This window comes from Oncorhynchus mykiss, chromosome 13 (assembly GCF_013265735.2).
Source record: "Oncorhynchus mykiss isolate Arlee chromosome 13, USDA_OmykA_1.1, whole genome shotgun sequence".
Taxonomy (NCBI): domain Eukaryota; kingdom Metazoa; phylum Chordata; class Actinopteri; order Salmoniformes; family Salmonidae; genus Oncorhynchus; species Oncorhynchus mykiss.
This window is the reverse complement of record NC_048577.1, coordinates 20,549,990-20,566,960: the sequence shown is the minus strand read 5'-3', so window position 1 is coordinate 20,566,960 and position 16,971 is coordinate 20,549,990. Positions and strand designations below refer to the sequence as shown.

At 42.8% G+C, this 16,971-nt stretch overlaps 2 protein-coding genes across 3 annotated transcripts; one reads left to right on the top strand and one right to left on the bottom strand.

The window, feature by feature from the left end:
- Nucleotides 1-1,289: 1,289 nt before the first annotated feature.
- Nucleotides 1,290-8,965, bottom strand: LOC110485895 (keratin, type I cytoskeletal 19). Its single transcript, XM_021557107.2, has 9 exons — nucleotides 8,563-8,965; nucleotides 7,295-7,423; nucleotides 5,996-6,078; nucleotides 5,610-5,766; nucleotides 5,081-5,242; nucleotides 4,799-4,924; nucleotides 4,271-4,491; nucleotides 3,126-3,214; nucleotides 1,290-3,018 (listed from the first exon to the last, which is right to left on the bottom strand). Exons 1-9 carry the CDS (start codon nucleotides 8,869-8,871, stop codon nucleotides 2,912-2,914), a joined length of 1,383 nt encoding a protein of 460 aa, XP_021412782.1. The 5' UTR covers nucleotides 8,872-8,965; the 3' UTR covers nucleotides 1,290-2,911.
- A 6,714-nt stretch (nucleotides 8,966-15,679) lies between these two features.
- Nucleotides 15,680-16,902, top strand: LOC110487520 (cholecystokinin-like). 2 transcript variants are annotated; one of them, XM_021559439.2, is made up of 3 exons: nucleotides 15,680-16,148; nucleotides 16,246-16,521; nucleotides 16,688-16,902. In XM_021559439.2, the coding sequence occupies exons 2-3, from the start codon at nucleotides 16,248-16,250 to the stop codon at nucleotides 16,756-16,758; spliced, it is 345 nt and encodes a 114-aa protein (XP_021415114.2). In that variant the 5' UTR covers nucleotides 15,680-16,148; nucleotides 16,246-16,247; the 3' UTR covers nucleotides 16,759-16,902. The 2 variants fall into 2 exon arrangements, with proteins under 2 accessions (XP_021415114.2, XP_036796464.1); XM_036940569.1 differs by having other exon boundaries at nucleotides 16,013-16,521; nucleotides 16,671-16,902.
- Nucleotides 16,903-16,971: the final 69 nt, after the last annotated feature.

Below are 16,971 nucleotides of genomic sequence, written 5' to 3'. Positions count from 1 at the left end.
TTCTTCTTCCGCGATACCTTCGTCGCGTCCACCCGGTCTTCCATGTCTCCTGTATCAAGCCCGTTCTTCGCGCCCCCGCTCGTCTTCCCCCCCCCCCCATCCTTGTTGAGGGCGCACCCATCTACAGGGTCCATAGGATTTTGGACATGCGTCCTCGGGGCCGTGGTCATCAGTACCTAGTAGATTGGGAGGGGTACGGTCCTGAGGAGAGGAGTTGGGTTCCCTCTCGGGACGTGCTGGACCGTGCGCTGATCGAGGATTTCCTCCGTTGCCGCCAGGTTTCCTCCTCGAGTGCGCCAGGAGGCGCTCGGTGAGTGGGGGGGTACTGTCATGTATCTTCATGTTGTGTCTTGTTTCTGTCCTTTCCCTTCACCCTGTCTCCCTCTGCTGGTCGTTATTAGGTTACCTTTTCTCCCCCTCTTTCCCCCAGCTGTTCCTTGTCTCCTCCTAACTACCTCGTCACCCCTTTTCCCGCCTGTTCCCTTTTTCCCTCTGATTAGTCCTCTATATCTCTCTCTGTTTTTGTTTTTGTTTCTGTCTTTGTCGGATTCTTGTTTGTGTTGTTCATGCCTGAACCAGACTATCGTCATGTTTGCTGCAACCTTGTCCTGTCCTGTCGGAACCTGCCGGTCCATCTGAGCCTACGTTTATTTTGTTATTAAAGAAGCTCTGTTTACGTTAATTCGCTTTTGGGTCCTCATTCACGCACCGTAACACTTGCAGTTATGGATGCAATTACTACCACTGTGGGGAAATTCTAAAGCCCAACATATCTCTGCATGACAAACCTGCCTTTACGTTGTCTAGCTCTGGTCCAAGGCCTTATATGTGGTTTGAGCCTTGATGGCTCAAGCTGCATGTAACGCCCTGGACCAGAGCTACTCCATGTCATACTCTTAGCTGTTTAAACTGATATATATGTAACTGAAACTTTCTCTGAAACTTTACCGACTGATTATCTGCACATACTTTGTTTCAATCAGTGGAGGCTCCTCAGAGGAGGAAGGGGAAAACCAATTGCTTTTTTTTTTGCGGGTTTACTAACGCATTACTTCTATTAGCTATGTTGACTATGATGTTACTTCACCTAATATGATGACTACGATGTAGGCTGTTTTTTTTCTTCCTGGTCCCAGACAGCTGATGTGTTGTGCATTGAAGTCCACAAGCAAAGGGAAAAGGTGAGAGGAGGAAAGCACGTAGATGTGAGAAGGAATGCAATGTGGCTGCTATGAAATTGAGCTGTGTTTTCACATGATCAGGAGTGTATTCATTCCACCAATTTATTTTTATTACAACATTTTTTTCACCCTGTTTTCGCCCCAATTTCATGATATCCAATTGTTACATACAGTGTTGTCTCATTGCTGCAACTGCCGTACGGACTCAAGAGACACAAATGTCGAGAGTCCTCCGAAACACAACCCAACAAAACAGCACTGTTGCTTGACACAATGCCCACTTAACCCAGAAGCCAGCCACACCAATGTGTCAGAGGAAACACTGTACACCTGGCGACTGTGTCAGCGTGCACTACGCCCAGCCCGCCACAGGAGTCGCTAGTGCGCGATGGGATAAGGACATCCCTGCCGGCCAAACCCTCCCCTAACCCGGACGACGCTTGGCCAATTGTGCGCCGCCACATGGGTCTCCCGTTTGTAGCCGGCTGCGACAGAGCCTGGACTCAAACCCATCAGGTAAGGAATCTCTAGTGGTACAGCTAGCACTGTGATGCTGTTCCTTAGACCGCTGCGCCACTCGGGAATCATTCTGCCGATTCGGTTGAAAAACCTTTCTTAAGCGGAAGCGAACAAAACGGGGATAAACATACCTGAATTTGGCCAGTAGAAACGCTTGTTTGCAACTGTTGGTCTAATCATTACACCCTAGATCAGCTAGAGGCAGGCAAAAGTGTGCAAGTTAAATGTGTCATTATCTGTACCCTCAAATATTTTCTCTCGTGCACCTACGTTGTAAACTTTGTAAACCTCATGACGTTTATAGGGAAAATGTGAGAATCATGAGGAAGCCTAAACCTGTCATTGTTACATTGAACTGGGTGAATGGAATATGAATGACACTCATCCAATATGGTGCAATAGAAATAAGGCCAAGCTTCTAAAAACAATTGTCGTCCTCCCTCATCTTAAACGGCACCGACCGCCACTGCTGTAAAGGTGTTTCTTTTCAGCTTTTTAGAGGACAACAACGCACCCTCAATTATGATATTAGCGCCCTGAAATGCATTGACATCTATATTTAATCAACAGCCAAATGTAACATGTAGTGTCAGTGTCGTAGGCCTACAGAACATGAACTTTAACCTTGTCATAGAGTCCAGAGAACATACACGGCTTGTGGTCCTGGGAGGATATAATGGAGCTAAAATAGCTTTATAATGGCTGATGACATGAGTCATATTTTCCCTGATGTCACTTATGTAACTGGAATAATCTGTTTCCACTTTTCACACAATCATTTTCACTTTTAATTGCACTGGCCAAAGATGTTAAAATGAGAGACGTCACCTGGCGGCCACAAATGGAACAAAAGCACACGAGAAATAATATTCAAGTTGCCACATGATCGAGACATATAAGAGTTATAAGGTAACACGAGTAAATTATATCAGTTATCATTCAGCTGATGCAATCCTGTCTAAAGGGAAATATTACAGTATGCAACCATGACATGATTTATATATATATAGATGGGGATTGAACACCCGTCACCAGGGATATGTGTGGTCCAGGGATATGTGTGGTCCAGGGATATGTGTGGTCCAGGGGTATGTGTGGTCCAGGGGTATGTGTGGTCCAGGGGTATGTGTGGTCCAGGGGTATGTGTGGTCCAGGGGTATGTTTGGTCCGTTACCGCTTCACCAGATTCCAGAACTATCTGGCCTTCTCAGTTAGTTCAAATCCTGGACCTTCTCATCAACTGAGGTGGACACCACCTTCCCATCCACCATCTCCTCCACGATCACCCTCACCCGCTTCTGCATGTGGGAGTTATACTCTGTGGAAAGGGCCACAAAACAGGAATTCATTCATTCATTAATTGTGTGTATTATGGTGAACAAAACTTGATTCATTCATTTGATTAATTATTCTCTGCTTGCTCACCTTCCACCACTTCCTGGACTTGTTGTACTTCCTGGATCTTCTCGACCACGATCACTTTCCTGACCTCCTGTCTGGTCTCCACATGCTTACTGGAAGACACACGGGAAGAACTCACCAACACACATCTTTATCTACTAGTTTGCAATCAGTGGTGTAACTTAAGTAGTTTTTGGGGGTATCTGTAGTTAAGGATTTACATTTTTGACTACTTTTACCTTTACTTCACTACATTGCTTATGAAAATATTGTACTTTTCCTTGACACCTAAAAGTGCTCGTTACATTTTGAATGCTTAGCAGGACAGGAAAATAGTACGATTCACAGACTTATTGTCACGCCCTGACCATAGTTTACTTTGTATTTTCTATGTTTTGATTGGTCAGGGTGTGATCTGAGTGGGTATTCTATGTTTCATGTCTTGTTTGTCTATTTCTATGTTCAGCCTGATATGGTTCTCAGTCAGAGGCAGGTGTTCGTCATTGTCTCTGATTGGGAACCATATTTAGGTAGCCTGGGTTTCACTGGGTGTTTGTGGGTGATTGTTCCTGTCCTTAGTGTTAGTTTGCACCAGTTTAGGCTGTTTCGGTTTTCATTACGTTTATTATTTTGCACTGTTTGTATTTAGATTCGTGTTGCTATAGTCAATAAACATGGATCGTAATCTACACGCCGCATTTTGGTCCGACTCTCCTTCACATACAGAAAACCGTGACACTTATCAAACGAACATTCCTGGTCATCCCTACTGCCTCTGATCTGGCGGACTCACTAAACACATGTTTTGGTTGTAAATTATGTCTGAGTGTTGGAGTGTGCCCCGGCATTCCGTAATTTAAAAAAACAAGAAAATGGTGCCATCTGGTTTGCTTAAAATAAGGAATTTGAAATTATTTACACTTTTACTTTTGATACTTAAGCATATTTTAAACCAAATACTTTTAGACTTTTACTCAAATTAGAATTTTACTGGGTGACTTTTACTTTTATTTTAGTCATTTTCGATTAAGGTATCTTTACTTTTACTCAAGTATGACAGTTGGGTAATTTTTCCATCACTGTTTGCAGTGAGGTGCCAATAAACAGCTGTCTTCCCCCCATCCCTTCCACCTCCCTCTCTTTCCTGCCCCTCTATTATCCCCTCTCACCTGAATCCCTCTCCATCCAGCAGCCTCCTGTACTCAGCGATCTCCATCTCCAGCCTCATCTTGATGTCCAGCAGGATCTGGTACTCGGAGGCCTGCTGCTGGATGCTGACGTTGAGCTGCTGCAGCTCCTCCTCCATGCTGTTGATACAAACCTGCAGCTGGCTCAGCTGGGAGCCGTGGCGGCCGTTTATATCAGCGACGCTCTGCTCCAGGTACCCCTTCTACAGGAATGTGTTTATGTCAGTAAGGGATGAAGAAAATGGAGACGGAAGGAAGGAGAGGGTAGTAGAAATGTATAAAGAGGGAGATGAAGGGCAGAGATAGTTAGACTGGTGTGCATAAAGGTGTTAGAACACCTTGACATTAGACCACTGTGGAGGTCTGAAAACTTCTAACAAACTTTGATTTTGGAGTGTAATGTTCCTTTAAAAACCTAAAGGAATTCCATGCTTTAGGAACAGACATAGGGTAAAGAGAAATGCTATATATTTAGGGATGCTGATTCACTAAGATGGTTAGACATCATACCTGAGTGAGCAGGCCATGCAGTTCAATCTCCAGGCTCTGGAAGGTCCTCTTCAGGTCGGTCACCTGAGACTGAGAGGTCTTCACCTCTGTGGTGCTGGTGGTGATCTGGCTCTGAAGCACCTCCACCTGACACACACACACACACACACACACACAACCTATTAGTCAAAAGTATAGTACCACTTCACAAAATAGATGTCAATTGTGCCTCCCACAAAACACATTTAGGGACCCAGGCCCACACCCTTCGAGGCCCCTTGTCCTATTTTCAGGTTGTCTCACCTTGCTCTCAAACCACTTGGCAGCATCTCTCTGGTTCTTCGCCACCATGCCCTCATACTGGGTCCTCATCTCCTCCAGCACCTTGCTCATGTCCACTGAGGAAGCACAGTCCATCTCCACATTCACAGCACCACACTGCTGTGTCCTTATCAAATGCATCTCCTAACAACAGGAAAAGGGGGACAAATTTAGCTATAATACCTGGGATGTCTAGTTCACGTATACACAGGGAAGGGCAAAAACACCCGAAAACAATCAGATACCGTAAATTTGAGGACAAATAACAGAGAAGTTGCCCTAGATGTGTTGTGTGTGGGTTTTGCCCCCTTGGGGCCAAACATGGAAATTTGGCCCCAAAAACTCACTGAGAATTAATAAATAAATTTAAGTGCAAAAATATTACAAAAACTACAGGGGAAGTCATTGTGTCCAAATGAAAAATCACATGTGGCTGTCTTTGCATATTGGCACTTCAGCCAACAGCACAAGCGTTAAGACTTGAGTGTGTGAGGAGAAATGAGGAGGTTACCTCCTCATGGTTCTTCCTGAGGTAGACCAGCTCCTCCTTCAGCCCCTCAATCTGCATGTCCAGGTCTCCTCTGGCGAGCATAAAGCTGTCCAGCACTCCTCTCAGACGAGCAACATCCCCTTCCAAGGTCATACGCATGTTAACCTCCGTCTCGAACCTACAGGGGTTGAGGAAAGCAGAGGGCTTGATTAGTTCCTTCTCACAACAAACCAAGATACAACTTGCCCAACCATGAACTGATCCATAGTTCCTGCATACCCCCATAAGCATTTCTGTAGATCTGGGAGGATTGGATCTACTCAATCTCAAACCTATAGGTCAAAGTTACAAATAGAAACAGTACACTCACAGAGGCTGTGTACAGTACAAACAGGAAGTGCACCTACTTCATCTTGAAGTCATCAGCTGCAACTCTGGCATTATCCACCCGCAGGATCATCTGAGCGTTCTCCACAGACCTGGCATGGATCTAGGAACAGGAGGACAGCCACAGTCAATGGAATGTAATATCAGAGTCAACTATGTATGGGATATCATGTGTTTAGATCAGCAGATCAGGTTCGTGTCTACTGTTCATTCATATACAACAATTTTGGTTGTAAATCACCATCCCTACAGTGAAGCATGGTGGTGGCAGCATCATGCTTTGGTATGTTTTTCAGCGGCAAGGACTGGGAGATTAGTCAGGATCGAAGCAAAGATGAACAGAGCAAAGAACAGAGAGATCCTTGATAAAAACCGGCTCCAGAGCGCTCAGGATCTCAGACTGGTCGAAGGTTTACCTTCCAACAGGACAACGACCCTAAGCACACAGCCAAGACAATGCAGGAGTGGCTTCGGGACAAGTCTCTGAATGTCTTTGAGTGGCCCAGCCAGAGCCCAGACTTGAACCCGATCGAACATCTCCGGAGAGACCTGAAAATAGCTGTTCAGCGAAGCTACCCATCCAACCTGACAGAGCTTGAGAGGATCTGCAGCGAGGAATGGGAGAAACTCCCCAAATACAGGTGTGCCAAGCTTGTAGTGTCATACCCAAGAAAACTTGAGGCTGTAATTCGCTTCAACAAAGTAGGTGCTTCAACAAAGTACTGAGTAAAGAGTCTGAATACATATATAAATATAATATTTCAGTTTTCTATTTTTTATACATTTGCAAAAATATATATATATTTTGCTTTGTCATTATGAGGTACTGTGTGTATATTGATGACAGGGGGGAAAACGATTTCATCAATTCTAGAATAAGGCTGTAACGTAACAAAATGTGGAAATAGTTAAAGGGTCTGAATACTTTCCGAATGCACTGTAATTCATTCTAGTGCCTCTCTTCTTTCACAAACCTGTTGGCATCCTCTAAATCCTATCCCCACCTCCCTTCTCACTGGCACAGACGTCAATTAAACGTCTATTCAACATAATTACATTTAAAATCGCATGGAAACAATATTGATTCAGTGTGTTGCTACATTAAGACTACATTTTTTTTGTACATTTTTACCTTTATTTAACTAGGCAAGTCATTTAAGAACAAATTCTTATTTTCAATGATGGCCTAGGAACAGTGGGTTAACTGCCTGTTCAGGGGCAGAACGACAGACCTTGTCAGCTTGAACTTGCAACCTTCCGGTTACTAGTCCACCGCTCTAACCACTAGGCTACCCTGCCGCCCCATTACCCAGAAGTACCTTGTTGCGGATGTCTGTGATGGTGGCATAGAACCCACTGAGGTCCTTCTTGTGAGTCGGTGATCTCATCTCGTAGAACTCTTTGATCTGCAACTCCAACTTGCTATTGGCTGCCTCTAGAGAGCGCACCTGTGTACACAGAGAGTGGAAGGAATCAGTTCAGTTCATGGGTCTATCCGAAATGGCACCCTATTCCCTATATAGAGCATTACTTTTGTCCAGAGCCCTATGGGCCCTGTTATGCACTACATAGGGAATAGGATGCCATTTGGGGCGCATCCCATCACGTTAAGTGAATCTGCGCACTCCCATTAAATAATCCCCAACATAATGGAATATAAAATAAATGATCAAATCCTGCTATGTCATTGTACTCATCAGTGGTGTAAAGTGCTTAAGTAAAAATACTTTAAAGTACTACCTAAGTATTTTGGGTATCTTTACTTTAGTTTACTATTTATATTTTTTACAACTGTTGCTTTTACTCCACTACATTCCTAAAGAAAATAGTGTATTTTTTACTTCATAGATTGTCCCTGACACCCAAAAGTAGTCATTACACCTTGAATGCTAAGCAGGAAAGGAAGATGGTCAAATTCACACTCTTATCAAGAGAACATCCCTGGTCATCCCTACTGCCTCTGAACTGGTGGACTCACTAACACATGCTTGGGTTGTAAATTATGTCAGAGCGTTGGAGTGTGCCCCTGACAATCAGTACAAAGAATGTAAATAAATAAGTGTGCCGCCTGGGTTACTTAATATTAGGAATGTGAAAGAATTTCCAATTTTACTTTTGATACTTAAAGTCTATTTGAGCAATTTCATTTTCTTTTGATACCGAAGTATATGTACAACCAAAGACTTGGCCTTGTACTGGAGACTTTCATTGGAGCTTTACAGCAAACTACAGGTTACTGTTTCTTCTCAATAGCAATTTTACAATCAGAAACAATGATGGAATAAATCGTTTTTAAAAAGTTACAAGTTAAGTAAACGTTGTTTAAATATGTACATATTACTGTAGCCTACTGTATTATCCCACTTAATTGAACATTGTGGATAGTATTGATGAAAGGGGTTGTTTAAAACAAAAATGCTTTCTAACAAAGATTAAAGTTCACTTTCTAATAAAACCATTCTGTATCATCGACTATGTAGTGTTTTGAAAAGACTCTGCCTTGTCTTTCGGTCTCCATAATCTGGGCTGTGCGTAATATCCCGCAGCGCGCCTAATCTCTATCCACATCTCCATCATTCTTCCTTACCTTTTCCAGGTAGCGGGCCAAACGATCGTTCAGATTCTGCATGGTATGCTTCTCGTTGGCACCGATAGTGATCTGACCTGGCCCGTCCGTAGAGAAAGAAGATTGAGAGATACGGGTGCCGTATCCCCCGGCACCTCCATATACACTCGGCGAGCGACTGCTCCCAACAGAGGACACGCTCATACGGGACCTACCGTATCCCAAACCGCTGGAAGACTGCATCCCACCAGGCGAACTGAGGCCACTCGAAACGACACCGCTACCTGAGCTGTATCTAAGGCTACTACTGCGACTGGCTACAATGGACATGGCGAGAGATAGTCTGGCGATGCGTCCTGGGAGGTTAAAGTGCGTTCTTCGTAGTTGAGGCGTCAGGTAAAATAACCCCCTTCGTGTCCTCGAGCGTTTTATACAGTTGGGTTAAGAATGATTGACTGCGTCACCATTATTCCTTGGAATGAAGGCATATCTAATTGTTTTGTTCAGTGGGTGGGTACAGGGCTTACAACAACTAAGGAAATGAATGGTTCAGTAAATGTTGTGATTTATGAAAGGCAGTGTGTTTGACAGGTATAGACTGGCAAGTCAGACAGCTTTACTAAATGTGTTTTGTAAAAGCTGGCATTCCATGGTTTCAGACATCCATTTTCAATTACATTTTGGTTTGTTTACTGAAATTGGCAATATTTTTTTATATATTTTAAAAATATATTATTTTCAAGGATGTGTAGGCTAAATATTGTATGTGTTATTATTTTGCCAAGCTAAAATGTTGCACCAAGTCACTCCGTCACTTACATTTGATGATTTTCCATCATTCTATCCATTTGAAAAGATGGTCATTAACAGTCATCTTTTTGAAGTGTAGATGTAGAACCACTATAAACTGTTCATAAATTCAACACATTCAATGTTGTTACTTTGTCTACTCCGTCTACTTGCTCTCAGATTAGTTGGTTGAATAGTGTGTTCAATCATTGTCAAAGATGTGTAGTAGGTTTTCTTACTATTTTGCCCTAAGTCAATTTGATGATGTTCTCATGCTTTGATTCTGAATTCACAGATGTCCTGTTCAGTAACTATACCCTTATTTGAAATATGAATAAACCTCATAATTCCTCACATTCCTCACATTTAGCCTACTCAGTACATTCTCTCAGATGTTGGTTTGGATAGTGTGTATGCAAAACAGCCACACAACAGCCTGAATAAATTGAACCGTTTCATTCCAAAACGCTCTATATCCATTTTCAGAAATGTTGGTCAATTATCTTTTATTGTTTCCAGAAATTATGAAAGAGATTGGTGTTTTTCAAATCAAATCAAATCAAATTGTATTTGTCACATACACATGTTAGCAGATGTTAATGCGAGTGTGGCGAAATGCTTGTGCTTCTAGTTCCCGACAATGCGGTAATAACCGACGAGTAATCTAACCTAACAATTCCACAACTACTGTCTTATACACACAAGTGTAAAGGGATAAAGAATATGTACATAAAGATATATGAATGAGTGATGGTACAGAACGGCATGGCAAGCTGCAGTAGATGGTATCGAGTACAGTATATACATTTACATATGAGATGAGTAATGTAGGGTATGTAAACATTATAATAAGTGGCATTGTTTAAAGTGGCTAGTGATACATTTTTTACATCAATTTCCACCTATTTCCATTGTTAATTTAAAGTGGCTGGAGTTGAGTCAGTATGTTGGCAGCAGCCACTCAATGTTAGTGGTGGCTGTTTAACAGTCTGATGGCTTTGAAATAGAAGCTGTTTTTCAGTCTCTCGGTCCCTGCTTTGATGCACCTGTACTGACCTCGCCTTCTGGATGATAGCGGGGTGAACAGGCAGTGGCTCGGGTGGTTATTGTCCTTGATGATCTTTATGGCCTTCCTGTGACATCGGGTGGTGTAGGTGTCCTGGAGGGCAGGTAGTTTGCCCCGGTGATGCGTTGTGCAGACCTCACTACCCTCTGGAGAGCCTTACAGTTGTTGGCGAAGCAGTTGCCGTACCAGGCGGTGATACAGCCCAACAGGATGCTCTCGATTGTGCATCTGTAGAAGTTTGTGAGTGCTTTTGGTGACAAGCCAAATTTCTTCAGCCTCCTGAGGTTGGCTACTGCGCCTTCTTCACAACGCTGTCTGTGTGGGTGGACCAATTCAGTTTGTCCGTGATGTGTACGCCGAGGAACATAAAACGTACTACCCTCTCCACTACTGTCCCGTCGATGTGGATAGGGGGGGTGACCCTCTGCTGTTTCCTGAAGTCCACAATCATCTCCTTAGTTTTGTTGATGTTGAGTGTGAGGTTATTTTCCTTACACCACACTCTGAGGGCCCTCACCTCCTCCCTGTAGGCCGTCTTGTCGTTGTTGGTAATCAAGCCTACCACTGTAGTGTCGCCCGCAAACTTGATGATTGAGTTGGAGGCGTGCATGGCCACGCAGTCGTGGGTGAACAGGGAGTACAGGAGAGGGCTCAGAACGCACCATTGTGGGGCCCCAGTGTTGAGGATCAGCGGGGTGGAGATGTTGTTACCTACCCTCACCACCTGGGGGCGGCCCGTCAGGAAGTCCAGGACCCAGTTGCACAGGGCGGGGTCGAGACCCAGGGTCTCGAGCTTGATGACGAGTTTGGAGGATACTATGGTGTTAAATGCTGAGCTGTAGTCGATCAACATCATTCTCACACAGGTATTCCTCTTGTCCAGATGGGCTAGGGCAGTGTGCAGTGTGGTTGCAATTGCATCGTCTGTGGACCTATTGGGGCGGTAAGCAAATTGGAGTGGGTCTAGGGTGTCAGGTAGGGTGGAGGTGATATCTGTCCTTGACTAGTCTCTCAAAGCACTTCATGATGACGGAAGTGAGTGCTACGGGGCGGGGCGGTAGTCGTTTAGCTCAGTTACCTTAGCTTTCTTGGGAACAGGAACAATGGTGGCCCACTTGAAGCATGTGGGAACAGCAGATTGGGATAAGGATTGATTGAATATGTCCGTAAACACACCAGCCAGCTGGTCTGCGCATGCTCTGAGGACGCGGCTGGGGATGCCGTCTGGGCCTGCAGCCTTGCGAGGGTTAACACGTTTAAACGTTTTATTCACGTCGGCTGCAGTGAAGGAGAGCCCGCAGGTTTTGGTAGCGGTCCGTGTCAGTGGCACTGGCGTTGCTCCTCAACGCGAGCAAAAAGAGATCAGTGTTTTTTCACTATCTAATGAGGTTGTTCAATGACAGACATGTATTTGTTACTACTATTCGGTTTCACACAGTCAAATGTAACAAATAAAAAAAATTAAATGATACATTTGTGACATCAATATTTTAAAAAATGTACAAAAACGTTATTCAATATAGTAATATGACATCTATATGTTAATGTTTACATTTGACATTTTAGTCATTAGCAGATAGTCTAATCCGGAGCGATTTACAGAAATTCATTTCAAACTAGGTAGGTGAGACAACCACATCCCAGCTAGCACATAACGTTCTGAGAACCACATGTTTCTTAGAGTTTGGTGAGAGTGTGGTTGCCCTATGCCTATTTAGCATACAACCTTCTCATAACACAGGGCTTCCCAAACTTTTTGGGCCTATGACCTAAGCGGTACCGGAGTGCCAAGTCTAGGACAAAAAGGCTTCGCAACAGTTTTTACCCCCAAGCCATAAGGCTCCTGAACAGGTACCCAGACTATTTGCATTGTGTGCCCCCCCCAAACCCCTCTTTTTACACTCCTGCTACGCTCTGTTTATCACATATGCATAGTCACTTTAACTATACATTCATGTGCATACTACCTCAATCAGCCTGACTAACCGGTGTCTGTATGTATCCTCGCTACTTTTATAGCCTCGCTACTGTATATAGCCTGTCTTTTTACTGTTGCTTTATTTCTTTACTTACCTATTGTTCACCTAACACCTTTCTTGCACTATTGGTTAGAGCCTTAAGTAAGCATTTCACTGTAAGGTTCCACCTGTTGTATTCGGCACACGTGACAAATACATTTTGATTTGATTTGATTTGAAACCATCAAGCATCAACCTGTTAGAGGAGTCTGTAGTTGGATTTTGACTGTAGTGAAAACCATTCTAGGATTTTATTTGATCATGGGGGAAATGAGCTGCTGTGTAAGCACTGCAAGGCAGGTTAGACTGAATTGAGCCCTGCCTCTTTTCATGTAATGATGATAAATGAGTTTGACCTTTTCAGAGCATGAACAGACACATCCCCAGGGCCATTTCACCTGAACAAATATCATCACAGATGAATAGCACACAGATACAGGGCCTTCAGAAAGTATTCACACCCCTTGATTTATTCCACATGTTTGTGTCACAGCCTGATTTCAAAATGGAATTAAAAAAAATACATATCACACATCTACACGCAATACCCCATAATGACAAAATGAAAACTTGTTTTTAGAAATGTTTGCACATTTATTGAAAATGACATACAGAAATATCTCATTTACATAAGTATTCACACCTCTGAGTCAATACATGTTAGAATCACCTTTGGCAGCGATTGCAGCTATGAGTCATTCTGGCTCTAAGAGTCTCTAAGAGCTGTACACACATGGATTGTAAAATATTTGCACATATTCTTTTTTTAAATCTTCAAGCTCTGTCGAGTTGGTTGTTGATCATTGCTAGACAGCCATTTTCAAGTCTTGCCATAGATTTTCAAGCCAAAATAAGCACACAAAAAACTAACTAGGCCACTCTGGAACATTCCATTTTGTCTTGGTAAGCAACTCCAGTATATTTTTGGCTTTGTGTTTTAGGTTATTGTCCTGCTGAAAGGTGAATTTGTCTCCCGGTATCTGTTAGAAAGCAGACTGAACTCTAGGATTTACTCTAGGATTTTGCCTGTGCTTAGCTCTATTCAGTTTCTTTTTATCCTAAAAAAAATCCCTAGTCCTTGCCGATGACAAGCATACCAATAACATGATGCAGCCACCACCATGCTTGAAAATATGAAGTGCGGTAGTCAGTGATGTGTTGTGTTGGATTTGCCACAAACATAATGCTTTCTATTCGGGACATAAAGTTAATTTCTTTGACACATTTTTTGCAGTTTTATTTTAGTGCCTTATTGCAAGCAGGATGCATGTTTTGGAATATTTTTTTTATGTACAGGCTTCCTTCCTTTCACTCTGTCATTTAGGTTAATGTTGTGGAGTAACTACAATGTTGATCCATCCTCACTTTTCTCCTATTACTTCTATTAAACTGTAACTGTTTTAAAGTCACCATTGGCCTCATGAAATCCCTGCGCAGATTCCTTCCTCTCCGGCAACTGAGTTAGAAAGGATGCCTGTATCTTTGTAATGTCTGGGTGTATTGATACACCATCCAAAGTGTAATTAATAACTTCACCGTGCTCAAAGGGATATTCACTGTCAGCTTTTCTAAATTTCTACCCGTCTACCAATAGGTGCCCTTCTATGCGAGGCATTGGAAACCTCCCTGGTCTCTGTGGCTGAATCTGTGTATGAAATTCACTGCTTGACAGAGGAACCTTACAGATAACTGTATGTGTCTGGTACAGAGATCAGGTAGTCATTCAAAAATGATATTGAACACTATTATTGTACACAGGGTGAGTCCATGTAACTTATTATGTGACTTTTTAAGCAATTGAACTTATTTAGGCTTGCCATAACAAAGGGGTTGAATACTTTTTGACTCAAGACGTTTCAGCGTTTCACATTTTATTATATAATACAAACATAATTCCACTTTCACAATATGGGTTTATTTGGTGTAGGCCAGTGACACAAAATGTTCATTGTATCAATTTTAAATTCCGTCTGTAACTCAAAATGTGTAGAAAGCCAAGAGGTGTGAATACTTTCTTAAGGCCCTGTAAGCAGACAATTATTATTTTTTTACCTCCCAAAGTACAAATCATTCACACACTTGATGGCATCTATGTAGTCTCTGGTGACACTAAAGGTTAAAAGGAAGTGTTTGACTTGACTATTCTTTGGCACCGTGTGACAAGAGGTATGTCCGAGGAATGTCTTGGAAACCAAGACACCATTGCGTGCCTAATCACTTGGCAGGCATTCTGTTATTTCTACTGTTTTCTTTGGTTGTATTGTCACAAGTAGAGATGTTCTGCCTCGATTAGGTAAGACAATAACAAAAGCGAAAGGGTGAGTCCTATATGTTTTTGGCCTATGTGCGATTACTTCCAAATGTCAGCTGGAATGCCTGTGTGTCTAGGCTATTATGATAAAGCAAGTATGGAAGGGAGTGGTATACCTCCTTTACAGGAAGTTACATGCACCTAGTAAAGAAGATGGACACAGCACCGACTGGGCCAGCACAATTTAGAGGGCTGGAAGTGGAAGGACCCTAACGAAATGGGTTTATTTCGAATCTAGGACATCAACAATCTTACATGCATTTTTGCTTTTAATTATCATTTTAATTTCCCTTTAACGATCCATTTCTACAATACACTCTCTTCCACACCCACATCTCAGAACTGAACGAACAACATCTCACACACACCCACCAATTACCCCAGTTACCACACACACACCTCCAGTCTTCCTAGGAAAGAGCCCTGCTATCCATTCTCATCATCCTTGGAGTGCCAGAAACTGACAGACTGGCTTCCAGTTTTCCTATATAAATGAGTTGATACTTTACATTACTGTGAAGTGCACAATGAAAAGAGACATCAGGTCCATGTTAAACCATTATCTCTTGTTTCCTATTTCCTAAACAGCATGTCACTTTGGCTGTGGTATCCTGACCACAATTCCAGTGTTTAAAAAAAGATATATTAACAAGCTTAATTTACAACATTCTAAATGGATATCATATCTTTTTTTTTTACAGCTTTTAAAGACTATAATATTTACAGAAGATAGTTCCTTAACCATTTAGAAAATATATAGGTACACAACTCGAATGTTGGTTCCAGTCAATGATGCTCTCTTTAGTCCAGATAAGTGGAGTGGAGGACGTACGTCATCACTTAAAACCCTTCCTCATCCGTTGTTAAGGTTACGCCATAATGATATCGCTGTCATAATCCTTTTACAACTAGGTCTATAGTTAAGAACATCAGTAATGATATGGTGCCTTTGTGTTTCAAATGTGTTTCTCAGTGATAGACAACTTGCCATTTTTTTTCCCCATGGCATTTTTAATGATCGATTCATTGTTTTTCTTGCCTGTCAATGCAAGTGGAAGTTACAGTTGGTGGTCCTTGGCCTTGGATACAGGTGTTATGACAGGGTTGTAGACTTCTTCTGTAACCACAACCACCATTGAACGTCTGAGTTATACTTTATTGTCTCACATTTCCAGGTGAACGATTAGAATATTGATGCGCCCCATTCTGGCACTGAGTATCCATTACGCATGGAGTTTCCATCGTCTCTTTTAATCAATCAAGGGATCTATCTTGGACATTGTTATCAGACATTGCTCTTTGACCATATTGGTTAGATAGACCTTGGTGTATAAAAGACCTGACACAGACAACTGGCAATATCATTCGCACTTGCTGACTTCGTTTTGTACAGACTGTCACATACGGTCCACTCTCTTTTAAGGTAATTTCCACTGTCACTTCCATGCAAAAAAAACATTTTTTGTATTCCCTACTTTTAATAATCTAAAGCTATAAGAAAACTCTTCTTCTGCGTCCAGGCATGGCAATGGGTGGATTGTTGGTGTGCGTCCTCATGGCAGCGCTAGTGGGGGTTGGTTTGACATCACCCGTATCCAAGTCGGATGGCAACACCAAACAGGGTGGGATACTGCCACAGCTACTGGCCAGGAGGGAGGCAGTGTGGAATGCTGCGGAGAACGTCGCTAAGCGGGAGCAAGACACTCAAATGAGCATGGCACAGATGGCGAGGACGGCGCACCTGTCGGAGGACCAGCGCGAGTTCATGTCCAAGCAAATCAAGCAGGCCATCTCAGGTATGTGGTGGTGTCGGGTCAAGTGCTTGTGTGTGTGCGAGAGAGAGAGAGAGAGAGAGAGAGAGATGCCAACATCTACCGTGACAAATGTGAAGTGTATCGTCGTTCTCTTTAAATGCACATTGAACTTTTCTGTTTGGTTCATGTAGGTTTGTATTGTTCGCAGAGTTGATGAACGAGTGTCCGGGCCGGGACTACCAAGGATGGGTCGACTTTGGACGGCGGAGTGCAGAGTAGAGACGTACCAAAGGCCAACTGAGGAACGTCTGCCTGCACTGGCGTTACTCAGGAATACATCCCTATTTGAAATAGATTGTATTTATTTTTGAATTTGCTTATATTGATTTTTATCCAAGTGTCAAAATAAACATGTTTGCAGTATCTATGTCTACGGACAATTCTTGACTTAATTTAGGACATGGGCCAGCTGTAGAATCTACATTAAGTGTT

Excerpts from the sequence above, each read along its gene's own strand:
- LOC110487520 (XM_021559439.2), top strand. The coding sequence starts at position 16,248 with ATGGCAATGGGTGGATTGTTGGTGTGCGTCCTCATGGCAGCGCTAGTG. Across the intron at positions 16,522-16,687 it reads AATCAAGCAGGCCATCTCAG|AGTTGATGAACGAGTGTCCG; the intron begins GTATGTGGTGGT and ends TATTGTTCGCAG.
- LOC110485895 (XM_021557107.2), bottom strand. The coding sequence starts at position 8,871 with ATGTCCATTGTAGCCAGTCGCAGTAGTAGCCTTAGATACAGCTCAGGT. Across the intron at positions 3,215-4,270 it reads CTGGATGGAGAGGGATTCAG|TAAGCATGTGGAGACCAGAC; the intron begins GTGAGAGGGGAT and ends TGTGTCTTCCAG. Across the intron at positions 3,019-3,125 it reads AGTCCAGGAAGTGGTGGAAG|AGTATAACTCCCACATGCAG; the intron begins GTGAGCAAGCAG and ends CCCTTTCCACAG.